Source organism: Dermacentor albipictus, chromosome 7, assembly GCF_038994185.2.
Source record: "Dermacentor albipictus isolate Rhodes 1998 colony chromosome 7, USDA_Dalb.pri_finalv2, whole genome shotgun sequence".
Taxonomy (NCBI): domain Eukaryota; kingdom Metazoa; phylum Arthropoda; class Arachnida; order Ixodida; family Ixodidae; genus Dermacentor; species Dermacentor albipictus.
In genome coordinates, this window is record NC_091827.1 from 142,705,666 (window position 1) to 142,732,521 (window position 26,856).

The following is a 26,856-nucleotide window of genomic DNA, read 5'->3' on the forward strand; positions in this document are numbered from 1 at the left end:
TCATTGACCTTAGTGAGGTTAGAAGAACCGGTTAGGCTTATACAGTGCTGACTAACAGCCATGCCCTCTGCTATAGAGGACTCCCAGATAAGCAATACGGGGTAGGATTCCTAATCCATAAGGACATAGCAGGCAACATTGAAAAATTCTACAGAATTAATGAGAGGGTAGCAGTAGTCATAATAAAACCTAATATCAGGTATAGAATAAAAGTAGTACAAGCCTATGTTGCAACGTCCCGTCATGGTGATGATGAAATGGATCAGTTTTATGAAAATGTTAAATTAGCAATGAGAAAAGTGCAAACTCGCTATACTGTAGTAATGGGCCACTTCAATGCAAAAGTGGGGAAAGGCGGGCTAGTGAACAAGTGATTGGTAACTACGGTGTCGATTCTAGGAATGCTATTGGTAACTACGGTGTTGATTCTAGGAATGCTATAGGAGAGATGCCGGTAGAATTTGCGGAAAGGAATAAGCTGTGAATAATCAACACCTTCTTCAGGAAGCATAGCAACAGAAAGTGGACCTGGAAAAGCCTTAATGGTGAAACAAAACATGACATAAATTTCATACTTTCTGCCGATCTCAGCATAGTGCAGGATGTAGAATTGTTAGGTAGGGTAGAATGCAGGGATCATAGGTTAGTGAGGTCTAGGATTCACTTCAATTTGTAGAGACAAAAACAGTAAAATTGGTCAGGAAGAAACAAGCCAACCTATACACAGTAAGGGTAAAAGCAGACCAATTTAGCCTGGTATGGTATGGTATGGTAAAACTTTATTAATTAAAGTCCTGCAGATCGTGAGTCTTCACGAAGCGGGCCGCTCCCACGTGGGAACCGGAAGGCCGAGCCTCTCGGCCGCATCGTGGGCCTGCTGGACAGCCCAGAGTTGGTCAGCCAGAAGAGGGCTGCGGAGAACCGCCTCCCATCTGGCCGAGCTGTTAGCGATGATAGAGCGTGACCGAGCACACCGCCAGAGCATATGGTCTAACGTGGCTATATCTCCACAATCGTGGCAGGTAGCGTTGGTGTAAGTATGCGGATAGATTTTATTTAAGAGCGATGGATTCGGATAGGTATTCGTTTGTAGTAGACGGAGCGTTAATGCTTGAGCTCTATTGAGGCGCGGATGAGGAACAAAGTAGGTTCTACGGCTGAGATAGTAGTGTTTAGTTATCTCGTTGTAGGTGGAGGGCGTGTCCCTGTTCTCTAGTGAGTCGGCTTCCGATTGGTCGAGGGTAGCGCGGTGGGCAAGTTCACGCGCAGACCCGTGAGCCGACTCATTGAGGTTGGGAGGAGCACCCTTTATCTGACCCTGATGTGCCGGAAACCAATAAATGAAGTGGTGCGTGATTGCCTTGCCCCCAAGAAGTCTGAGGGCCTGTTTGGAAATGGTGCCTTTTTCAAATGCTCTGACTGCAGATCTTGAATCACTATAGATGGCATCCCGTGAGCTATCTAGCAGGGCTAGTGCAATAGCCATTTGTTCAGCTATTTCGGAGTCCCTCGTCCGAACCGAGGCAGCATTGGTGATTCCTTGGCGACCATCAACAGTGACGATGGTGAACGCCTGACGTCCCTTACAAGAAGCGGCATCCACAAAGCTGACCTGTCGCTGATCATTGTGTATTTGCCTAAGGAGGTTGGCCGCCCTTGCCCTCCTTCTACCGCGATTATGATCGGGGTGCATGTTCCTAGGTATTGGCGCGACCGTAATGTTCTCACGAATCGACGGAGGAACGTCAGAGAACTCTTCTGCTACTCTATCGGGGTGATATCCGAGTTCCTGCAAGATAGATCTCCCTGCCTTCGTTGTTGTGAGGCGAGATAGCTGTGCGCGCTCCTGGGCCTCTGCGATCTCTTCAAGAGTGTTATGAATGCCAAGCTGCATTAATCGCTCTGTACAAGTGTATACGGGTAACCCGAGAACCCGTTTGGTAATCTTCCTAAGCTGTGCATTCAGTTTATCCCTCTCTGCCCGTTTCCATCGATGCATGGCTGCCACGTATCTAAAGTGGCACAGAACGAAGGCATGCATTAGTCGAATGAGGTTATCCTCCTTGAGTCCATGATGCCGATTTGATACTCTCCTGACTAAACGAACAGCACTTTCAGTTTTAGTAATTAGCTTGCGTATAGTCTTGCCATTTGTACCCCCTGACTCAACGATCATGCCCAAGACCTTGATTGAATCGACTTTGGGTATACGACAACCGGTTTTTGTACATAAGTTAATATCTTTGTCTTCTAACGATGTCCATCCCTTGGGCCTTGGACCGCGTTTCTTGGGACTATACAACAAAAGTTCCGACTTCAAGGGGGAGCATCTGAGACCGGTGGGTTCTAGATAGGTTTCAATAGTGTCTATTGCCTCCTGTAAGGCGCCCTCAACCTGACCGTCATTGCCTCCTGTGCACCATATAGTTATGTCGTCAGCATACATAGTGTGTTTGATGCCTTCAATCTCGAGAAGCTTTCTGCTTAGGTCAACCATGGCTATATTGAATAAACAGGGGGAAATGACGGACCCCTGTGGGGTGCCCCTCTCGCCAAGTTCCAGTAATTGGGATTCGAGATCGGCCACCCGGATGGTAGCCTTCCTATCCGAGAGGAACGATCTAACATAGTTATAAAATCTCTCACCCAGATTGAGCCGAGATATCGAGGCTAGGATATGCGAATGTAGAACGCTGTCGAAGGCCTTTTCAAGATCAAGTCCCAAAATGGCTCGAGTGTCGCTAGAGTCGTTGTCTATGATTTGATTCTTAATCAGTTTCATGGTATCTTGTGTGGATAGGCCTGGTCTGAATCCTATCATACTATGGGGGTAAACGTCGTTATTCTCCAGGAACCGGGAGAGTCGATTCAGGACCGCGTGCTCCGCTACCTTACCCACACAGGATGTAAGCGAGATGGGCCTCAAGTTGTCAACGCTAGGTGTTTTTCCAGGTTTGGGTATGAGTACTGCGAGGGCAGTCTTCCAAGGTAACGGGACGGTTCCACTCCTCCAAATTTCATTAATGTCCTCTGTGAGGTATGCGATTGATTTTTCATCCAGATTTCGCAACGCCTTGTTGGAGATGCCATCCGGCCCTGGTGCGGATCTACCATTGAGTCCATGTAGAACACTTCGAATCTCCTCAACGCCAAACTCTGCATCCAGGTAGGAATTGGCCTGGCCCTGGTAATCGAGATGTACAGGAGACCGCCCTGAGCCGACTGGGAGATATTTGTTGGCAAGCGTGCGGATTAGTTCGTCCTCAGAGGTCATTCGTGCAGCCTCATGTATGGTTCTAGCAATGACATGCCTCTGATTGGACTTAGTATTGGTCTCGTTAAGCAGATGCTTAAGCAAGTTCCAAGTTTTACCATTGCGCATTTGGCCGTCTATCGAATTGCAAACCTCGTCCCACTGCTGTTTAGAGAGGGTTGCACAATGCTCCTCAATGTGTTTGTTTAACTCAGATATCTTTTTGCGTAGCCTACGATTAAGTCGGTGACACTTCCATCTGTTGAGAATGGACTGTTTGGCTTCTAACAGATGGGCTAGCCTGCTGTCCATTTTCTCAACAGGAAGGTCGGTGCAGACCTTAGAGGTTGCACGCCGAACGTCATCTTGAACCTGAACCATCCATTGCTCTATAGTAGGTCGGGAATCTGAGGGAGGCCTCTCCTCCCGAAGCTTGCGGAATTTATCCCAGTCCGTGTACGAGAATTCGCGCTGTTTTTTACCCACGATAGGAAGCTGGGCCTCACAAATATAGTGGTCACTACCAAGGTTCTCAGCCAAGTTATTCCATTTGGCCTCAGTCACGTTCTTAACGAAGATGAGATCGGGGGTAGAGTCTCTACACGTGGATGTCCCGATTCGGGTAGGAAAGTTAGGGTCAGTGATCAGCGTCAGGTCCAGATCCATGGCATTCTGCCAGAGATGCTTACCCTTATTGGTATCATATTTATAACCCCAGGCATGAAACGGGGCATTAAAGTCCCCTGCGACAATAAGAGGGCTTGAGCCTGCCATGTCTATGGCCTTGCGGAGCAGAGTCTTAAATCTTTGCCTTTTTTCGTTGGGACTACTATATATGTTAAGAACATATATGCTGCCTCGGTTGACCCGACCAGGTATGACCTCTACCATAATATACTCAATATTACTACCAGCCAATTTGAGATCATGTGTCACATGAGTGAGTTTCTTACTAACAAGAGTACATAACCCCCTCCCTCCCGACTGCACGGCGACCGAGCAAAACCCAGCCATCGAGATGCCAGGCGAGAGGGTTTCCTGTAATAAGATAACCTGGGGCATCTTTTCACAATTGCGTAGATATTGCTGTAGGGGAGCCTTCTTCCTAGAGAAGCCCCTACAGTTCCATTGCCAAATTCGGAATGTCTCAAGGGGCGGAGCCATCTCTTACGAGCTGAACGCCGACTCTAGGTGGGGCTAGAATCGGGGCTACGTTGCTAGCTGTTGGTTCAGAAAGACGTATCGGCGGGTTCGGTGGCGTTACCGGGCCCACCACAAACTCGAGAAAGGATTCCATTTTGGCCAACCGTTGGTTGGTGTTTGCTTCTAAGGTCGTCATCTTGCTTTGCATCTCAGTGATCCTATCACCTAACTGTTTCAGACTTTCGCTGAGAGCGGTTAGCATCTCGCGCACTTCTGATTTAGCTTTACGTGACACGTTCTCCTGATCACAAGCTATTGCCCTCTTCTTCGGTGGTCGTGACCCGTCGCTACCCTCGGCCATCGGGACCTCCAGAATTTCCGCGTTGATGGTAGCGGTGGGTTGCGAGTTCCTAGCGCCCTTAATCTCTGCTATCTCAGCCATTAGCCTATTAATGTTCTCTCTCATGGCCGCGTTCTCGCGCTCTAATCTCGTGATTTTTTCCAAACTATCATCATGCTCTGGCAGCGACCTCGACATCACCTCTGATGGTCCTCCACGGACCCGATCTGCCCAAGTGGGACGGCCCTCCTTGTGGACCACCTGATGCTGATGAGCATGTCCCCGGGCTCTGGATCTCGACCTGGACCGGTTTCTGGACTCGAAGCGAACCATGGAAGCAGATCGTCCCCTGGAGCGACCACGGGAATGGCTCCGGGATAAACTCCAGGAACGGTCACGATCCCTAGACCGCGATCTCGAGTGACGGCGACCTCCCTCGGGGGCTGTATGCTGGGACCGATGCTGGTCGAGCTCCGGGAACTGGAGCTCAGGACCGCGGTAATCCGGGGTAGGGCTTCTCATCCGGCTCCTTTCGGCTCTGGCTCGTTCTTTTCGGCGACGTCGAACGACGTATGGGATCTTAAAGCGTTGTCTGCATTCCTTTCCTGCCGTGAGATGGCCCTCACCGCACAACTTGCATTTAGGCGTGCACTGATGCTGCTCGTCTGGATTCGAGGCTCCACATCCTCTGCATACGGCTTCGCTGGGTGTCGGACAGACGTCGGCACGATGGCCAAGCCGTCCGCAAACGTAGCAGATGTCGATCTGCTTACGATATAAAGTACATCTGACCAATGCATTGTCATACCTGACGTAGTTAGGTACCCGGTATCCGTCAAAGGCAACTATGACGGTGCCGGTGTCCTTAATCCTCTTGGCTGCCAGCGCCAGGGGGTTTCTTGCATTAACAATCTTGCGCTGCAACACCTCTGGCCCGTCACAACGGGCAACGTCTCGTATTACACCTTTGCACGTAGCATGTGGTGTGGTGCGGTATGCCGCTACCTCGTGCAGGCGACCCGCCACCAAAATATTCTTGATTCTCACATATTTGGTTGCGTTCTCCTCTTCGGGAGTACTGACCACGACTATATTCTGTTGATAGTTAGGACAGATCGTGTCGGCTTCACGCTTCGAACCTTCGATGCAAGCAGCGGTGTTGATAGCATCAGCCACCACAGTCGGGCCTATCTTGGATATATTCAGGCCACCCCTCACTCTGATCACAATTTTGATGTCCTCCCTGGGAAGCGGCGGCATTCTTCCACGACGAATAATGCGGCTCTTGACACCAGCTCCAGTCCTGCCATGATTGTTGTGCCCGGGCACCGCGTTAGGCCTGGCTCCATTGCCGGGCCTGTCTATGGACGATTTCGTCAAATGGTGTCTTCGGCCAGCTAATTGCCAGCCGGAATCCTCGAGGAAATCGTCGGGTGGTAGCTCCTCCCCTTGCACTGTATATTCCATAAGAGGTCTCGCTGAGCGGCCAAAAGGCCGAGAGCGGTTTCCTGCCACGAACACTTATGGTCCACCGGCGACGCGGTCGAAGTGAAACGAGCCGTAAAATTTGAAAAAGTCCACTCACTGGCAACAGTCTGGTATCCAGTTGGAGCTCACAACTTCACGAATCCGTCGACGATGAAATTAGGCACCCACAAGCAAAAAATCCGGTCAGAAACTTCCCAAAAAACGGGAGCCGATGCGGACAAAGCATTGCGTGTTCTCTTCTTCTTCTGCTCAATTTAGCCTGGTGCTTGCAAACAAATATGCAGCCTTAGAACAGAGATGAAGATGACATAGAGCTAATGAATGAAACCGTAACTAGGCTGGCTTCAGAGGCAGAAATTGAAGTGGGAGGCAAGGCATCAAGGCAAGCAGTAAGCAAGCTCTCCCAAGTCGCAAAGGGCCTAATAAAGAAATGGCAAAGAATGAAAGTGTCCAACTCAAGAGATAAGATAGAATTTGCATTATTGTCAAAACTGATTGGCAAGGAGAAAATAAAGCACATTCAAAATTATAGCGTGAGAAAGACTGAGGAAGCCGTAAAAAATGGAACCAGCATGAAATCGGTAAGAAGAAACTTGGCATAGGACAGACCAAGATGTGTGCACTTAAAGATAAGCAGGGTAATATCATCAGCAATTTAGAAGATGCAGTAAAAGTAGTGGAGAAATTCTTTACTGACCTGTACAGTACCCAGAGCAGCCATGATGCTTCCATTCGAAATAGTAATGAATAGGTTACAGAGACTCCATCTATAACTAGCGATGAAGTTAGAAGGGCCTTGCAAGACATGAAATGGGGAAAAGCAGCAGGAGAAGATGGAATCAGTCTAATTAAAGGTGGACAAGACATAATACTTGAAAAACTGGTGGCCCTTTATACAAACTATTGACTTCAAGGAGCCCAGAGAACTGGGACCCTTGAATACTAATGCACAAAAAGGGAGTCACTAAAGAATTGAAAAATTATAGGCCCATTAGCTGCACCAAGATTATTTCCAATAGAATATGGGTAACAGTGGACTTCAGTCAACAAAGGAAACAGGCAGGCTTCAGGAAGAGATACTCTACAATGGATCACATCCATTTCATCAATCAGGTAATCGAGAAATCTGCAGAGTACAATCAGCCTCTCCATGTGGCTTTCATAGGTTACAAAAAGTCATTTGATTCGGTAGAGATACCAGCAGATATAAGGGCATTACAAAATCAAGGAGTACAGGACACTTGCGTATATATTTGGGAAAAATCTGTAGATTCCCCAGCTACCTTAATTCTCCACAAAAGAAGTAGGAAGATACCTATAAAGAAAGGAGAGTCAAGGATACACACTCTCTGCAATGCTATTCACTGCATGCTTGGAAGAAGTATTCAAGCTATTAAACTGGGAAGGCTTAGGAGTGCAGATAAACGGCAGATACCTCAACAACCTTCAGTTTGCAGATGACATTGTCCTTTTCAGCAACACTGGGGACGAGTTACAACAAATGATCGAGGAGAAGAAGGTTAACCGAGGGGCCCGATTTTTATTAGTCATATCATAAGAAGCCAACGAACACTGACGCCAAGGACAACATAGGGGAAATTACTTGTGCTCAGTAAATGAAATAAAGAAACGATAAATTAATGGAAATTAAAGTGGATGAAAAAACAACTTGCCGCAGGTGGGAACCGAACCCACAACCTTCGCATGGTTGTGGGTTCGGTTCCCGAAAATTGTGGGTTCGGTTCCCGAAGGTTGTGGGTTCGGTTCCCACCTGCGGCAAGTTGTTTTTTCATCCACTTTAATTTCCATTAATTTATTGTTTCTTTATTTCATTTACTGAGCACAAGTAATTTCCCCTATGTTGTCCTTGGTGTCAGTGTTTGTTGGCTTCTTATGATATAACAAATGATCGAGTACCTTAACATAAAAAGTGTAAGAGTAGGGTTGAAGATTAATATTGTTACGTAGGAAGACGCAGATGAAAAGCTATGTACAAGTATATTTACAAGAGAATGCCCCGCACTTGGCCAAGAGGCAACAGCCCGCGCTACCCTCTAATCGTCGTCGTCTTCTCACTGCTCGCCTCTTCGTCATTGTAAACGCTGTTCCGTAGCACTACCCCCGGCGGCAAAAGTGCCATCCTGGAGCAACTAAAGGCCGGACTCGGAAGCAGTGTAGTAGGCCTTGAGCCTACTGACGTGCATGACATCACTAGATGCCAGAGTAGAGGACGTACAAATTGCTCACAGGAGCAATTTGGTACGTCTGGAGCAGCATGCGATAAAGCCCTGTGTATCGCGAAAGGAGGTTTTCTGAAAGTCCGACGTGACGAGAGGGCGACCACAGGAGCACGAGCACACCAGACGAAAACTGTGTCACGGTGGCGGGCGTTGTACTGACGCTGCTGAGTGGTTTGCGAGGCCGTCAGTCGAGCACGGGCAAGCTGACGTGCATGGTCGGCGAGGGCGATGGCGTCGCGCGCATACTTGCTTATTGAGATCGCAGCAGGAGGAAGTGCAGTGTCAAGAGGCAAGGTCGGTCGCGACCGTATGATAGGTAAAATGGAGAAAATCCGGCGGTGTCGTGCCGGGAAGAATCGTATGCAAATGTGACGTAAGGAAGGGCAATGTCCCAGATGTGGTGGTCCTTAGAAACGTACTTGGACAGCATATTAGTAAGAGTACGGTTTAACCGCTCTGTCAGGCCATTGGTTTGAGGATGGTATGAGGTATTCAGCTTGTGTTGAGTGGAGCAGGAACGCACAATGTCGGCGATAACTTTCGAGAGGAAGTTATGACCACAGACAGTAAGCAGCTGTCGCGGGGCGCCATGAAGTAAGATGTCACGCAAGAGAAAGTCCGCGACGTCAGTGGCGCAATTGGTAGGGAGAGCCCGCGTCATAGCAAATCGGGGGACGTAATCAGTTGCGACGGCTACCCATTTGTTCCCAGAGGATGACATGGGAAAGGGACCGAGAAGGTCTAATCCAACACGTAAGAATGGTTCCACAGGGACAATGATCGGCTGGAGATGACCGGCAGGTAGCACCGCAGGTGTTTTTCCGACGCTGGCAAGGATCACAGGCAGCAGCATAGCGTCAGACAGAGCGAGCGACACCAGGCCAATAGAAGCGGCGGCGGACGCGGTCGTACGTGTGGGTTACCCCAAGATGTCCTGCAGTGGGTGCGTCATGCATCTCAAAGAGCACAGTCTGTCGTAGATGTTTTGGCACGACAAGAAGATCAGATCCGTCAGGGAGGAAGTTCCTTCGGTACAGAATGCCGCCCTGAAGGACATATCGGCGAACGGATGCGTCGGTAGGTGTAGAGTGCAGACGCTCGATGAGTGCTCGCAGTGATAGGTCTCGGTACTGCTCATCGGCAATGTTAGCGAAGGCAGACACAGAGAAAATGCCGTTAGTGGTACTACTATCGGCGACGTCAGGCTCGTCTACCAGGTAGCGAGACAAGCAGTTGGCATCCTTGTGTAGCCGGCCTGATTTGTAGGTGACAGTATACGAATGTTCTTGGAGGCGTAATGCCCAGTGACCAAGTCTTCCTCCAGGATCTTTCAGTGAGCGTAACCAGCAAAGCGCGTGATGGTCTGTGACAACGGAAAAGGGCCGGCCATATAAGTATGGGCGGAACTTCGCAACCGCCCAAACTAGGGCCAGACACTCACGCTCAGTGATGGAATAGTTGCGCTCCGTGGGTGACTGGAGCCTGCTGGCGTAAGCGATAACGTGGTCATTGCCACGCTGGCGTTGGGCCAGTACTGCGCCAATCCCATGACCGCTGGCAGCAGTACGGACTTCGGTAGGCGCAGAAGGATCGAAATGGGCCAGAACGGGAGGAGTTGTGAGGAGGTCGATTAGATGCGAGAATGCAGAGGCCTCGTTATCGCCCCACTAGAAATGGGGCGTCTTCTTTCAAGAGCTTGGTTAGTGGTCGTGCTATGGCCGCAAAATTTTTCACGAAACGGTGTAAGTATGAACAAAGGCCGATGAAGCAGCGCACATCCTTGACACAGTTCGGAACAGGGAAGTGCTTAACAGCATGGATCTTGCCTGGGTCCAGTTGCACTCCGTTCGTGTCAACAAGATGACCAAGGACGGTAATTTGGCGATGGTCGAATTGGCACTTCGATGCGTTGAGTTGCAGACCGGCTCGACGAAAAATGTCCAGTACTGCTGAGAGGCGCTCGAGGTGCGTAGCGAACGTTAGACGACGTTATAGTATTCTCCCCAAGTAGCACAGGCACGTCAACCATTTGAAACCGTGAAAAAGGGAGTCCATCATGCGTTCGAAAGTGGCAGGAGCGTTACATAGACCGAATGGCATCACTTTGAATTGATAAAGACTGTCTGGTGTTACAAAAGCAGTCTTCTCGCGGTCGAGATCGTCCACGGCAATCTGCCAGTAGCCGGAGCAAAGGTCAATAGAGGAGAAGTAGCAAGCATGGTGGAGGCAGTCAAGGGCGTCATCAATCCGAGGTAGGGGATACACGTCCTTTTTGGTAACTCTGTTAAGGTGCTGATAATCCACGCAAAAGCACCATGAGCCATCCTTCTTTTTCACCAGTACAACAGGTGACGCCTATGGACTACATGACGGTTCAATGATGTTCTTGGCAAGCATTTTGCATACTTCTTCGGGAATAACTTGACGCTCAGCCGGTGACACTCGATACGGGCGGTGGTGAATAGGAGGGGCATCGCCGGTATTAATGCGATGTTTAACAGCTGTAGTTTGGGTCAAAGGATGATCGTTAAAGTAAAAAATATCGTGGTAGGAAAACGGTACATGGTAGAGCTCACGAGCGTGCTCGGACGGCATGTCGGGCGAAATCATTTTCTGTAAGTCGGCGATGGTACAAGTTGGCGACCGCGATGTTAGAGGAGGATCAGCTGAATTGTTGTCTACTGCAATAGATGCTACTGAGTGATTCTCGAATGAGCAAAGCTGGGCCAGAGACACGCCGCGTGGCAGCACTTGTGTCGTCAAGCCAAAATTGACCACTGGCAGGCAGACGCAATTCGCCGTGATAGGTAAAACTGTATGAGGTACTGTGAACCCGTATGTAAGTAGGACGTCTTGCATAGGAGCTGCGATGTAGTGACCGTCAAGCACTGGTGGGGATGACACGAAGTCAACGTAAGTCAGTGTCAAAGGTGGCAAGCGAATGAAATCGACGGAACTGAGGCGACTAGGGCGTGGTTCAGTGGGATCCAGAACGGGCAGGTTAAGGCGGAGAGTACTGGCGGAACAATCAATGAGAGCAGAATGTGCGGAGAGGAAGTCTAAGCCGAGGATGATGTCGTGGGGAAAGTGAGTGATGACTGTAAATAGTACGATAGTGGAGCAATCAACGAAAGAGTCGTGGGCAGCACACATACCAATTGCAGGGGCGGTTCTGCCATCGACGACATGGACAACTGGCGCCATGGCAGGCGTGATTATTTTCTTCAGGCGGATGCGAAGGTCAGTGCTCGTTACTGACAACTAAATGCGCCCCAGTGTCTATAAGAGGAGATACAGAAACACCGTCGACTTGCACGTCAAGAAGGTTCAGATGAGTGGGCAACGTCAGTAGAGGACTTGGTGGCGTAGGGAGCAATGCAGCGTCACCTCGAGGCACTGCATCGTCTAATTTTCCGGCTGAGAGCGGCGTCCGAAGGGAGCTGGCAAAAAAGAGCGACGGGGCTGGAAAGAGCGAGATTGTCGTCGTTTGGGCGAAGGCGAACGAGAATAGGGGTGGTTCGGCGCAGGAGAATCAGTGGCGGCATTATCGGAGCGTGCGACATAGGGATGAGAAGGGCCGCCTGAGGGGCGAGAGTAGTCAGTATAAGCAGACCGGGTCGGGGAACTCCTGCAACTACGACAGTGCCGAGAAATGTGCCCGATTCGATGGCAGTGAAAACAAATAGGCTTGTCGTCAGCAGTGCGCCATTCAGATGAGCTGTGGAAACGTGGTGGGTAATAAGATGCCATATGGGGTGGAATCGATGAAGCCGGGTGGTTATCAGGGCTATGGGCCGAGCAGATCGTGTGAAGATCCATGTTTGCGAATTCCTGGCGGACAACTGCCTGGATTAGGGAAACCGTGACTGCAGGTGCGTTGGAGGGGCCGGAGTCGAAGGCAGCCGGATAGGCGGCCTCGATCTCGCGCCGGTGATCTGGGTAACATCGCCATTGTTGGTGGGACGAGGAGTGTCGGCACAAGATGATTTCGCTGGGGTGTTGGGCAGACGGGCAAACTGCTGCTCAATATGTCAGCTTTTATCGAGTTCCAGGCGGCACTCTTGTATAACTGCATCCACCGTCGCCACGTTGCTGAAAACGAGCAAGTTGAAGGCGTCATCTGGAATGTCTTTGAGGATGTGGGAGACCTTGTCGGACTCAGTCATGTGTGCGTCAACTTTGCGGCACAGAGCCAAGGTGTCCTGAATGTACGTGACGTAGGGCTCCGTTGACGTCTGCATGTGGCCGGATAACGCCTTCTGCGTGGCAAGTTGGTTACCGTATGGGTTGCTGAACAAGTCTCTGAACTTTTGCTTAAGTGAATCCCAACTGGTGAGCTCATCTTCGTGCGTCTGAAACCAAACTGGAGGTGTGCCACAGAGGTAAAAGACTACGTTGGTGAGCATGTTAGGGTCCCACCAGTTATTGCGGCCGACGTGTTCGTAGAGGCTGATCCAGTCGTCGACATCTTCCCCATCTTTGCCCGAGAATACGCCAGGATCACGGGGAGCGGGGACGGTGATGTAGGTCGTCGAAGTGGCAGCAGGTGTTGGAGCCGGCAGAGTCGAGTTGTGGCCGGGGGCCATGAAGGAAGGCTCGACGTACCATCCACTGTGACGCTCCTTGAAGAGGCACAGGGAACGTCCACCTCCACCACTATATGTTACATAGGAAGACAGATGAAAAGCTATATACAAGTATATTTACAAGAGAATGCTCCGCACTTGGCCAAGAGGCAACAGCCCGCGCTAGCCTCTGATCGTCGTCGTCGTCTTCTCACGGCTCGCCTTTTCGTCATTGTAAACACTGTTCCGTAGCAATATGCAGAAGGTAAAGATAATGATCAACAGCCGGGCAAGGGAACAAGAGTTTGGCCAATTGCCAGTCGGCCTCTGGAGTTTGAAGGAGTTCATTTACCTAGGTCACTTACTTGGAGGGAACCCTGATCATGAGAAGGAAAGTTACAGAATAAAAATGGGTTAGAGCGCATATGGCAGACATTGTGAGCTCCTAACTGGAAGCTTACCATTATCATTGAAAAGAAATGTGTGCAACCAGTGCGTTTTACCGGTGCTAACATATAAGGCTGAGACTTGTAGGCTGACAAAGAAGCTTGAGAACAAGTTAAGGACTGTACAAAGAGCGATGGAACGACGAATGTTAGGCATATTTATTTATTTATTTATTTTATTATACCTCAAATGCCGCGTTGAGAAGTATTAGATGAGGGGTGGGCTGTTACATCTGTAGATAAGGTGATTGATGAATTCCGGGAATTTGCTGGGGTCTGAGTGGTGCATGGCGTCGATGGCCAGGTTATTTCAGTCTTTGGCTGTTTGTACAAAAAATGAAAGCAGATGGGCTGAAGGACGAGCTGCTGGTGGATAAACTGCCTTTCCATGGCTGGTACAGCATGAAGTCCGATGGGTAGGAGTGATAGCAGATGGGAAGGCGATGCATGATAGAATTTATAAAAAAGACAAAAGGAAAAAATTTTGCGTCGCGAGGCTAAGGTTTTAATATCGGTGCGGGATTTCATCTCAGATACGCTGGTGTAGTATGAATAATCTGAATAAACTAATCTTATCGCACGGTTTTCGACAGCTTCGAGTGTGTTAACTTCCAATCGAGGCTTTTCGAGGTTTAACTTTCACACATGAGCTATCTAGGGACGGTAAACTCCAGTTTTTAGATTTGCAGCTATCCTTACAAACAGGCCACGCCTGTTGGATGTACTCGCCACATGCACTTAAGGAACTTCTGCCTTATGCGTCTGCGCACTCATAGACTGTGAAACGCGCCATTGCCTTGATGTGTTTAGAATCTTTGTTAATGAAATGTCATCACGCTGCGAACCTGAGTTTCATTGCACAGTCAAATAGGCTGCAGGCTGCTGGTTACCTAAGTGTGGTGGTGACGTCAGTCTCGGAGGTATTGCTTCAGAAACTGAAAGGGAAGCGGCACAAAAGTAACTGCATCACACAAAAGAGGCCTGAAGTTGTGCCGTATTGCCACAGAGTGGCTTGCCATCTAGAGAATGTTGCCACTAGATACCAAATTTCGGTAGTGTTTTCCGCTCCTCAGAAACTGTCAATGTTGTGCAGCCGTATTTGTAAAACAAGTAAAAAACCAGATTGTGAAAAGAACCACGCGAAGTTTGTAGATTGCAGCGTCGGCGTGGTTTATAAGATTCCCTTGTCATGTGGCAAAGTTTATGTGGGGCAGTCAGGCCGCTGTGTTAAGGAGCGCCTTAGAGAACATGAGCGATCCATACTAACAGGCACAGGTTTCCATTTGGCTCAGCGTTGTAAAATATGCATGTGAAAACCCATGTTTCATGATACCACGATTTTGAAAAAGAGCTGTGACACCACCACCCGAGAGTTATCGGAAGCATTCTTCATTCAGTCATTGGCGTCACAGTGCATTAGTGTGCCTTCCTTAACCTTGTACAGGGCTGAATTTGGTTTTTCGGATTCTGTTGCATGAGTGCGCTCTTGGGATCGGATGTTGGTGGCTCCACCGCTTGGCGCACACTGCACATGTTCCTCTAGTTTCAGCTGTCCATAAAGGAGTGACGCATTAAAATGATGTCAGTTGAGAGTAGCGCCTTTTCCTGTCGTCTTTCTTGTGTTTGTTGTTTTGCAATAAACAATGTATTCATGGACTATAGTTGGAATCTTTCAGCTTCTTGGTATTTGAAAGAATGTTTTCTTTGTCATTGTACTGCACGAAACGCACGACTGGTCGCTTTTTGTTTAGTTGGAACCAGCCTATTCTGTGAGCGTGCTCCGTGCTTCTTGACTCGAGTGATACCTGAAGTGTTTCGTTAGATTTAGTACTACAGATTGTGGCCATGTTTCCTTCATGTCATCATCAAAGCCAAGAAATAGAAGGTTTCACCGGCAAGCGTGGTCCTCTGAATTGTCAATCCTGTCGGCTAAAGTTTCAATAGTACTGGAGCTTTGCACGGCGAGCCTCTGAACGTCAACGTGGTTTTTGAGCGAGGCCAGAGACAGAAAGAGAGCATTGTGGATCAGAGAGCAGATGGGGATAGCCGATATTCTATTTGACATTAATAGAAAAAAAATGGAGCTGGGCTGGTCATGTAATAGTAGGTTAGATAACTGCTGGACGATTAGTGTTGCATGATGAGTGCCAAAAGAAGGGAAGCGCAGTCGAGAATGGCAGAAGACTAGGTGGGGCGATAAATGATTATACTGAAGGACCCATACAGTCTTTGACTATGGGACCACTTTCTCTATACTACCTGGAACATTACAGAGCCTGAATAATGAATTTTCATTTTGATCATCAGTTGTTCTGTCTGAATTTTCATTTTTGTCGGCCTTGTGTTGTGAAGTTGTATCATGTGCCCTGCTTTGACTGTGCGCAGGTGGTGTGGTGGCAGGTGGGGGGCGGTGCAATGGAGCTGGCCTTTTGTGCAGCTGCCATCTTTGTGGTGTCGGCAGTGGTGGTGTACTTTGTGTCGGTCGTGGGTACCCGCCAAAAGACCTACGAGGAGGCACTGGCTGAAGCACGTCGGCGATCCCTGGAAGAGGATGCTGCCCTCCAGCAGGCCCGACAGCACCACAAGCGGTACGCACACCTGTCACCTGTGCATCATTGGCACTTAGGCTGGCCACTAAGCAAAACAGATAGTTAAGGAACTGGGTTGGAAAGCAAGTTCAACTAATAAAGGATGCCTAGCAGACTGCCAATGAGCAACACTTCTCTGCTGTTTGGCATGTGGGAAGATCACGATTTGTAGGAATAGCCTGTCAGGCTAGTTGGTACATGATCAACAACTTCTGGTGCATGACATAGTAGACACACGCACACACACTCTCTCACACACACACACAGTTGACTTGCATTCGTTGGACCCTGAAAAGAGTGATGAAATCAAATTACCTGGCAAGTCAAATTAAACAAAATGCAAAACAAAGAACCATAACAACAAAGTGCTTATTCATTTGGCAGTATTTGCCTGATTCTAACAATCCAGTCAAGATGATGATGATGATGATTCATTGGCATCCCCTTTGAAGTAGGGTGGTGGTGATGATTTGGGCATCCCCTTTGAAGTAGGGTGGAGTCGCCTAGCCTGCTTGAGTTAATGAAATGTTTATTGATGCGTTTTATTCGCCCCTGAATAAAACACTTTGTATGTGTCCAAAGTAATAAACTTAGGTATCAATGGCATTAAAGCTCCTAAACAAAGTAAAAATATCCCGCGCACTAATTTGCTTTGTTTCTTAAGCAAGAAAGATTGTTGTACAATGGGGATAGATTTTCTAAAGTCAGTTTCGCCACGTAGTTCTCGTTTTTGAGGTCAGCTTCTCCGTAATACATGCGTGCTGTGCGGCAAAGCATACGAACGTTGCGAATAGGATTTTTGTTATGGGCAGACAATTTTTGCCCAATTTTCTTTAAAAAAGAAGCCGCACATTAGAATTGTGTAAATACCATAATTAAGCATTCTACAGTTGCTTTAAAATTTTCATAGGGCGAAACGTAAGTAGGCGTTTTCGAATAGAGTTTAAGGTATTGAACGCAGGGTGTCTACCAACCGGGAAAACTGGGAATTCTCAGGAATTTTGAATAGTCTGAAAAAACTCGGGGAATTTGTGCTTTTATCACAGAAAATTAGCTGTCATATTATAGAAAAGGAATGAAAGTCGCCTTAATGCTGGCTGGAGTAAAAGAAAGTAATCGTAATGAATTGGCTTTGATGCCGTGTCGTCGGTTAGAGCAGTTGCCAGTGTACAGTCAACGACCGTACACCGAAGTGTATAATAGCTGTGTCTTACCAGTGCTCACCTACGGGGCGGAATCCTGGAGGCTTACGAAAAGGGTTCTACTTAAATTGAGGACGATGCAACGAGCTATGGAAAGAATGATGGGTGTAACGTTAAGGGATAAGAAAAGAGCAGATTGGGGGAGGGAACAAACGTGAGTTAATGACATCTTAGTTGAAATCAAGAAAAAGAAATGGGCCTGGGCAGGACATGTAATGAGGAAGGAAGATAACCGATGGTCATTAAGGGTTACGGACTGGATTCCAAGGGAAGGGAAGCGTAGCAGGGGGCAGCAGAAAGTTAGGTGGGCGGATGAGATTAAGAGGTTTGCAGCGACGATTTGGCCACAATTAGTACAAGACCGGGGTTGTTGAAGTATGGGAGAGGCCTGTGCCCTGCAGTGGGCGTAACTAGGCTGATGATGAGTCAACGACCAATCTTTCGGACCCACCACCACATACCCCATAGAGTCATTGTATAAGAACGTCTGAAATTTCAGAAGCAAGAACCCTTTTCCGCCCGATCTTCCGGACTTTTTGCCCTCATCGCAGGTCCGAAACGGCATTAACCAAAGCCAACCACTTCCGCTGTTTTGATTACCTCGTCGCCTCGAACCGGCGCTCTTGCACGCAGATCTGCTGGCAGCCACAGCGCCACCGCGGCAACATGAGGCCTAGCTGCTTCGATGTTCGTTATTAAAGGGCCCCTGAAACGGTTCGGACAAATTTTGTAGGCGCGTAGGGTACAGCTTAAGTAGAACATTCGCACCACAATTTAAGTGAAGCGTTACGTATTAATGGAGCTGCAAGCGATTAGAAGTTACCCTCCTCCCTAGCTATGCTTTGCCTCCTCAACTCGCTCGCCGAGCGAGCGGCGCTAAGCTCTGCCTTCACTGGTTCAGCGTCACGATGCGACGTCACATCGTTCACTTCCGGTTGTTTAGGAGCACGCCCCCTCCCGCGCGAGACCTCTCTACCTCTCCGCTAGCTGCTTGGACGTTGACCGAGAGCTATCGAAGCAGCGTGCGTTGCGAGCATTCTGTCGTAGCGCTGAACGTGTCCGGTACTCCGCTAAAAACAGGCAAGCTGGTCATTTCGGCAAATGTCTGGAGGCATAAACTCAAGCTGATGAAGGAACTTTAGCCTAGACGTACGTGAGCAGCCTGATCGGTCTGCACGGTCCAGACACTTGCTGGCGCAGTGCTTAACCAGTCAAACAAAGCGCTAATATTGCTCTAACCAAGTGTAAAGCATTTTAAACATTTATAAATCAACGTGTTGATGATTACACTCCTGCGAAAAATACACACCAGCAGCAAAGAAGAGTACACTTCGTTGCTGCTACTGTGTATGGTTGAGCTCTGTGCCACCAGGTGGCTGCACCGTGCAGACCATTCACATTTGCCCTTCTGCTCATCTCGTGGCTCATCCCGGCACAGTCAAGCGGCCAGACCCTGTCCCCTTGCGCTTGCGTTTGCCCTAATACTGGACTCGCGAAACAAAGTGACGGCCACAAACGCGCAAATCCCGCCGATCGGATACCGGCAGTCCCATGCGCAGCAGCCAGTTCGCTTGTATACTGCCTTGCAGAGGGACACGATGTCGCAGCTTGACATATTGCTAGTCGCTAGGTTTGCAGTCCACAAGGCAACAAAGTCGAATCATAGTGCTCGCGAAAAGACTGAGACCGACTTTGACCGCGGAGCTCTCGTCAAAATGGAGTATGTTGTAACACAAGCAGACGACACTTGCTGTGTGCCGGAAGTGCTGAAGTGTACTGAAAAATTGTTCTTGTGCATTCTCTTTATGTTACTTTCTTTTTATAAAAACAAATGAACTAACATTCCAACTATTACGAAGATTATTTGTTTACCATACAGTTGGAAAAATTATCGACCACGCGCCCTGGTCAGCCAATCAGATAGCTCGCCCACGTGACGTCATATGGGTTATTTGCATCATATGGGTAAAGGCGGCTTAAAATGCCGCCGAGCAGTGTGCTACGATCGGCAGCGATGTGTATTTTTAAAACCTTATAATAAATTACACGCTTTACGCAGAGCACTTAGATGCGTCAATTAATGATCAGAAGGACCTACTCAAACGACTCAGTACGTTTGTGGAAAATCGCCAAAATCGTTTCAGGGTTTCTTTAAGGTTCTTGCCGTTAGGTGCCATATTTTTCATTGAAAGAGTTCGTCGCTGTCTGCAATGGCACTGATTCTGCCTCTCTAATCCTCGTGATCGGCTTCGAAGCTCGGAAAGCACGATGCGTTGCATAATCATATGCCGGTTTCCGAAAGGCAGCTTCGCCTCAGCACAGCAATGTTATGCAGTGAAGCGTACGGGAACCATTGCGGTGAAGCTTAACAAGCGTGGGAAGGGGCAACTGTTTGGGACACAGTACGTGTTCTGTAAATATACATGTGCGCACCTGCGGTCTCCTGTCACAGTACGAGCACCGATATGCCTAATAAGTGTACTGGCAGGCCTTCAGAGCTTTTTTGCACATGCCTGTGGTGATTTGAGCCCTTAAGGGCAGTAAAAGACATCCATTCATTTTTTCAGACTGCCCGATTTTTCGGAAGCTTTAGCAGCCCCTATGGAGTCAGAAAAATCGGACGTTGACTGCACGTACAACTGACCAAGAAGATGCTTCAAATGATCCATGGGAGTAACGTGTGGCAGAACAAGGACGCGAACAGAAAGGACCGTCGCATTCAGAAATCGAGAAATGAACTGTGCCGCCTCTTCTTTGAAGGAGCTTGAGCTCAAAAACGAAAGTGTTGGATGAAGCCCCAGGCCAAAATAAACTCTTTAAAGCAGTGAAATGCAACTTTGAGGCATTGTGTATGGGCTGAGAGTATGTCAGGACAGTTGTTGACTTTCCAACTATTTAGAGAATCCCACTTGTGACCAAGTTCGGGCCTAATACCAATGAGCTTGCTATCAGTTGATAGAAATAGCTCATTTTCGAAAATATTTGCTTGTGTATGCCTCTTCTTTATCATTTGTATTTGAATATGTTCGACTCGATTTGCAATGGGCTTTACCATTTTCTTTTCGAAGATATATTATTTGCTGTGAGTTTTACTAACCCCTCCCTTCAATTTTCTATTTTGAATAAAATAAACATTACTCCTTACTGTTCAAACTGGATTAAGACGTCTTTTTGAAAAAAAATTTTAACATGCTTACTACTGGAGAGTGTCAGCATCGGGCGACATGGTGTCAGCCCGTCTTGAGATAAAACAAAGTTCCTGCGTCACTCGGGGAATTTTTCAGAGGCACTCAGGGAAATCCTGGAAAACTCGTGGAACTTGAAAATGGCAACTTGGTAGACACCCTCGAATGCACTTGCTGTCCCCTAAGCTCTGCCTAGACAGACGTTGCCACTTAAGAGATTGCTGTCCGGGTCACGATAAGGGTCAGGCTTGTGCATGCAGATTGGTCAAGTTGGAATTATCTAGGAAAGGCCAAATTAAGGATTGAAATAACAAAAGTTTGGGCCCATAGAAATGCACAGCCGCCCGCCGTGTCCTTCAGCCATGATCGAACTAACCGAAAAATCAATTAACCGTAGTCAAATTAATGGTAGTCTGCTGTACAGCTCCAACTTTCAGTAGAATCATTATGGTAATATCGGCCTTTTATGCAGTCCGATTGTGTCAGCAGCCCTTCGGTGTGTCTCTGGAATAGAAGTTAGACGTTTTTATGGGGCATTGTAATGGATGATAAAGCCTCGACATTGTTGGCCAATGCTTGAAGTTTCAGTTGAAAGTCTGTGCTGTGTGCAAATGTGTCTTTTTCCTGTGTCATGTGCTGCAAGTTATTTAAGCCTGTGCAAGCATTGCACAGCACTGCATTTCAGAAACCTTTGTCATTGTTCCAGTGACAAAATACAAATGAGACTGGGAGAAAGCAAGGATTTCTCTGTATCCATTTATTTTCAGAGTTGCCTTCCACCCAAGCAAGTGCATTCTAAGGCCGCTTTTATCTATGTAAGGCTGTAAATAAAATGATGGTTCTTGTTTTGAATAAACTGTGCAGCTTTGTTCTGTGCACGTTCATACCTAGTGCACGAGTTTGCAGATTGAGGGTTCCAGACCAGGCAGGCAAGCTCCACTATACGCTCTGTGCCAGAGGAATAAAGCAGCTTTTTACCTCTAGCTAGAAAGCTTTGTGAGCAGTGAGCCTGGAAAGCATGCAACCTTTCTAAGTCATGCACAGTTGTTTCAGGTGCAGCTGTGTGTCCATGGTGAAAGTTGTAAAGCATGACAGATTGTAGGGGGAAAAATGGACAAGGAGACTCATTACAGGGACACTAAAGGGAGAAATTAATTTGAGTGTTAACACCACAGACAGGTGGCAATGCCGCACCAGCTTACCATGATGTTTTGGACTTGTGCGGCGTCTCCTCGTAATTGGTTTTTTGATAAAAACAACTCTGCAATCTTCAAGAATTGTTGCCGAGTCACGCCTGCCCAGTGCGAAGAAACATTCTGACACCTACGATGTCACACTGAGCTACCGGTGCTGCGGCTTAGGCACAAAATTCAAGAAATAGAACTTAGTTCTTTTTTAAATATAATCCCTTAGCGCTGAATTATCAAAGATAGTTTTGAAATAAAGCTTTGTCAGTACAAACTGATTTAGTGTTTTCTCTTGAGTGTACCCTTGAGACATCTATTTACTCAAATACTTTCTGAAAACCAATATTTATTGATAGGCACCAATTGTCTTGCACAGGTCGTGGTGCCTTTTAGTAAGCAAGTTGTTGATTTCGCTGCAGAGACAGTGCCAACAAGAAGGTCAAGGGTCGCTGGGGTCGCACAAAGGTAAAAGAGAGCCCAGCAGAACCCGAGCTCAGCGCCTCGACAGGAACCAACGAGACTGCCTTGGCCTGTCCCCCTTCGCCAACGCAGGGGACAATCCAACACATGCCTGAACACGTCGAGTTCAAGGAGGAGGCTGAGGTTAGCAGCGAGATCTGTACTTGGCAAAGGTAGAATTTTGGTCCGCATGGTGATGGGACATTATTTTCTAGTTCTCAGCACAGAAATTCTAGACAAGTCGAGATGCACACAAGTGCTGTTCTCAACAGTGGTATACAAGAACCCGGATCAGAGGGTCATATTCCCAAGACAAATATTAAGCATGCGCATACAGTGAGCCAGCGAGAAGTGACACTTTTTTTCTCGATAAAGGTTACGAAGAAATACTAAGACATTTTTGGCACTATCTATTACGGGGGATTCAGTTATTAACCTGCTGCCGTATTTTGTAATGATTTGCTTTGGAACTGGTTCACTCTGGCTGTTACGTCGCTTTGAGAAAGAGTGAAATGTTATGGCGCGAGGGACCAGTCAACGAGCGGTGGTATGTCAGGTCACCATTTTTGTTTGTACTTTAGAGACTACAGTCAAACCTTGATATATCGAACACGGATATATCAAATTATTGCATATATCAAACACTTTCAATGTAACCTGGAAAATCGCATGCATTTTCATTTCTTTGTTTAGAATGGGGTTGGACATAGAATGCATGTGTCGAACTCCGCCACCCCAGACCACGTGCGCTCTGTTGACAGGTGGTGAGCTTTCCCGCAGCACCCTCGAAGACAGTGGTGGCGCAATGGGCATTCCCGACTGCTGCGACTGGGCAGAGGGTGCCATTTGAATGTAGCAGCATACGCATGCGGCAGCTTGGCTATTTCGAAAACGTCAATGATGCATTGCATTTGTCGCACTGACTCCTTGGTGCCACCTGCACCTGCTGCGCCTCGCGAGGACTGGCGGTTTGCATCCACAAAAATGTGCGACAGCACGTGCTCACTGGGCTCACTCATGGATGCGTTGGCAGGTGCCACTTGATACTTTGCTATCGACAGTGTTTCAAAATGCTTCGATTGATGGACTTGCAGATAGCAGCAGAAGTAGCAGCCAAACGAAGACGCTGCCGAGGTTGATTCTGCAAGTGCTGATGTTGCCCTGCTCCCGACTTCAACTGGTGCTGTCGCTGCTTTGGCCCTTCTACGCTGCTACTGAGGCGCAATAGAGAGCACCGGCCTATCGCTTGTAGATTGTTTACACTATGTTGAGGACTCAGTGTTTAAGCATGCGGCTGCCAATAAGAAGCAAGCAGGGTGCAGCTCGGCCTCCTCCTTAAAAGGAAGCCTTAGCTCGTGTGCTCCAATCTAAATACATGTACAGTCGCCGACCATTTATTCGGACCTCACGGGGACTGCGGAAATGTCCGAATAAACAGGTGTCCGAAAAAGCAGATTAAGAAAAAAAAATGAATTCCTTTATTTCCACGCGCTTATTCGGCCTCGGCAGTAGGCTTGAAGAAATCGTGAATGCGGCGTTGCACGCTGTTCCGTTTATGCGCAATCAGATAAGCCTGAATCTCGGAGAGGGTCGTACGGTCATTATAGGCGGCTGAAAGCACAGTCACTACTGTTTGTGCATGCTCCGCATGCGACAGCAGCGTAGCACATGGTGCGTCATCTTCCGACTCGGAGTCATCGTCTGGCGGTGCAGTAGAAACCTGACGAATGATCTCGCTGTCGTCGAGTTCTGCGCATGTCAGTACAGCAGTGTCAGCACCTGTGAAACTGTCAAATGAGATGGTGTCCGGAATCGCAATGCAACCACTGCGCAGGTCTCGGCAGAACATTTTCCGCGTCAGTAGGGAGCACATCGGAAGGCGACAAATCTTAGGCCTCCCGGCACCCGCTTGCCGGCATTCCCCAGCGAAGTCAGCACGGGCACTGTCGGCGCCATTAGACACTTGACGCGATGTTTCCATACGCCGCGTTGTATCACCGAAACCTCGACACAGCACACAAAGCAAACACCACCGTGCCGACACCAGTCGCACAAACGAAAAACGTAGCCTGCTCGCAGCGTCATGCGCGAAGAAACAAATCAGCTGCTGGATTGTCTTGACATGGTTCAGTTCAGTTCAGTTGAGTTTATTACCTTAAAGGTCCCCCGTAGGGGCATTACATAAGGTGTGGGATTTTATAAGATAGCAAAACATCGTCATAAATAATTATTTAACAAAATGGTCGGTTACAAGTTGTGTGAACGAAGATGGACAAGTCATGTTAGCGATGTTGGCGGGAAGGCCATTCCAGTCTGTGGCGGTACGGAAGAAAAAGGAGGCTGCGAAAGTGGTTGTCCGTGCACGTAGGCGTGCCACTTGAAGTGGATGGCTGGTGCGATGAGATATGCGTGCTGCTGCTGTTATGTAAGGCTCTTGATTAAGGGAAGAAAAGAAGAACTTGTGGTACAGGGAAAGACTGGAAATGCGACGTCGACATGAAAGTATTGACAAGCCCGATTCTGATTTCAGTGATGAAACGCTGATGTCGTATGAATATGAGGTATGAATGAATCTAACAGCACGATTTTGAACTGATTCTAATGCGTCGGTGAGATATGCTTGATGCGGGTTCCAGATAGCTGACGCGTATTCGAGTTTCGGCCTGACAAGTGACTTATATGCTAGTAATTTTAAATCTGATGGGACCTGCCATAGGTTCCGTTTTAGAAAACCTAAGGTTTTGTTATCTGCAGAGATAATGCTAGTGACATGTGCGCGCCAAGACAAATCGTGAGACAGGGTTACACCTAGATATTTGTAGGATTGTACTGATTCTAATGGTGTGGTATTTATTTCATATGGGAAGAAGGAAGGGTTGTGACAGCGGGAGAAGGACACGAATTTACATTTCTTGGCGTTAAGGGTCATCAGCGAATTGCTGCACCATTCTAGAACACTGTTAAGATCATTTTGGAGTGTAGTATGGTCAGATGAGTTATAGATAGAGCGGTAGATGACGCAGTCGTCTGCAAACATGCGTATATTACTGGAGACACACTGAGGTAAATCATTAATATATATTAAAAATAACAGGGGACCAAGAACAGATCCTTGGGGCACGCCAGAGGTTACTGGGAGGGGACTTGATAGGTTACCGTTTATAAAAACCATTTGTGTGCGATTAGACAAAAATTCATTTATCCAAATTAGAACGTTAGGGTCCAAGTTCAACAGCTGAAGTTTTAGTAGCAAACGTTGGTGGGATACTTTATCAAATGCCTTTGCAAAATATAAAAAGATTGCGTCAGTTCGTACATTGATGTCAAAGTTAGTATGCAAGTCATGAACGAAAATAGCTAATTGAGTTTCGCAAGAGAAACCTTTGCGAAAACCATGTTGTGAAGGGTGAAAAAGTTATTACTGTCCAAGAAGGCAATGATTTGAGAGTAGATGACATGTTCCATGATTTTGCTCGGCACGCTTGTTAGTGAGATGGGTCGATAATTTAATGGGGAATTCCTGTTACCGGTTTTGTAGACTGGAATGACCCTTCCCACTTTCCAATCACCCGGCATGTTTCCTGAAGAGAGTGACTGTGAGAATAGTAAGGATAAGTATGATGCAGCCATGTGTCTTGTGTTTCTTAGAAGTTTAGAGTTAATTTCATCAATGCCAAATGACGATGATAGCTTAGTCTTCTGGATTATGGACGAAATTCCGTCAGCAGAAAATGTGATGCATGGCATGTGACCTTCAATGTTGTACAAAGGTAAAGAAATGTTTGGTTCGATTTCTTTCGTAAATACTGTTGCAAATGCGGAATTAAAAGTGTCAGCGCATTCAGTATCGGTAATTGTCTCGTGTGAGTCATTTGTGAACGTAATAGTGTGAACAGGATGAGGATTTATTACTTGCCAAAATTGTCTTGGGTTAGTGCGCAGTAAATTAGGGAGTGTAGTGCCATAAAAGGAACGCTTTGCGCTGCGGATTGCAATCAGATATTCGCTTTCAGCTTTGTAGTACATTTCCCATCGATGCGAATTATTTCCCGTTATTTGTAGCCACTCGGTAAAGACGTTTCTTTTTATTTTCTAGTTTTTTAAAGGCGTTAGTAAACCAAGGTTTTTGATTATTGGGGCGAATGTGAACTTTAGGAATATATTTGTTAGCCAAATCTGTTAGCTTATCCTTAAACATCGACCAGTTATGGAATATTGACCGATTGCGATACGCGGCTTCAAACGTGGGGAAGAAGGTCTGAAGTTCGCATTTAATTGCGTCATAGTCACCCTTTTCGTAAAGCCTTATAGTTTTCTTATGTGTCTTATTTGGTGTTACAGGAAAAGAGAAAGTAGCATGAATGACTTTATGGTCACTAATTCCTCGAAGGTGTGTAATCTAAGCTGAAATCTTACTACTTACTTACTAAGCTGAAACCGGAACTGCTGTAGAGCCACTCTATCGAACCAGGCAGAAACGATGATGATGAGCGGGGATTTCCAGTAGCGCCACTTCGTGGGGCAGCAAGGAGGCTCTGTTCAAAACAAAAATGGCGTTCAGCAAGTCGAACTACGCGCCGGTCATAGTCGGTGCATGATGCTCTCGATCGAGTTGGCTCAAGGAGTGTCCGAAAAATCACACGAGAAGTTGCAACGTGTCCGAACTTTCGGCAGTTGTTGTACATTATGGGGAGAATGGCGGTGCCGCGAAGCTGACCGAATAATCGGGTATGTCCAAATTTTCGGAGTCCGGAAAATCG

At 47.6% G+C, this 26,856-nt stretch overlaps 1 protein-coding gene across 14 annotated transcripts in view; it reads left to right on the plus strand.

Moving 5' to 3' along the window:
* Positions 1 to 26,856, plus strand: part of LOC139047307 (ribosome-binding protein 1-like) — a 396,181-nt gene that overhangs the window by 26,022 nt on the left and 343,303 nt on the right. For all 14 annotated transcript variants that reach the window (XM_070521128.1, XM_070521124.1, XM_070521121.1 and 11 more), the window contains 2 exons: positions 15,861 to 16,063; positions 22,057 to 22,240. In XM_070521128.1, the coding sequence (XP_070377229.1) occupies positions 15,891 to 16,063; positions 22,057 to 22,240 (357 nt within the window). In that variant the 5' untranslated portion in view covers positions 15,861 to 15,890. The remainder of the gene's footprint in view (positions 1 to 15,860; positions 16,064 to 22,056; positions 22,241 to 26,856) is intronic.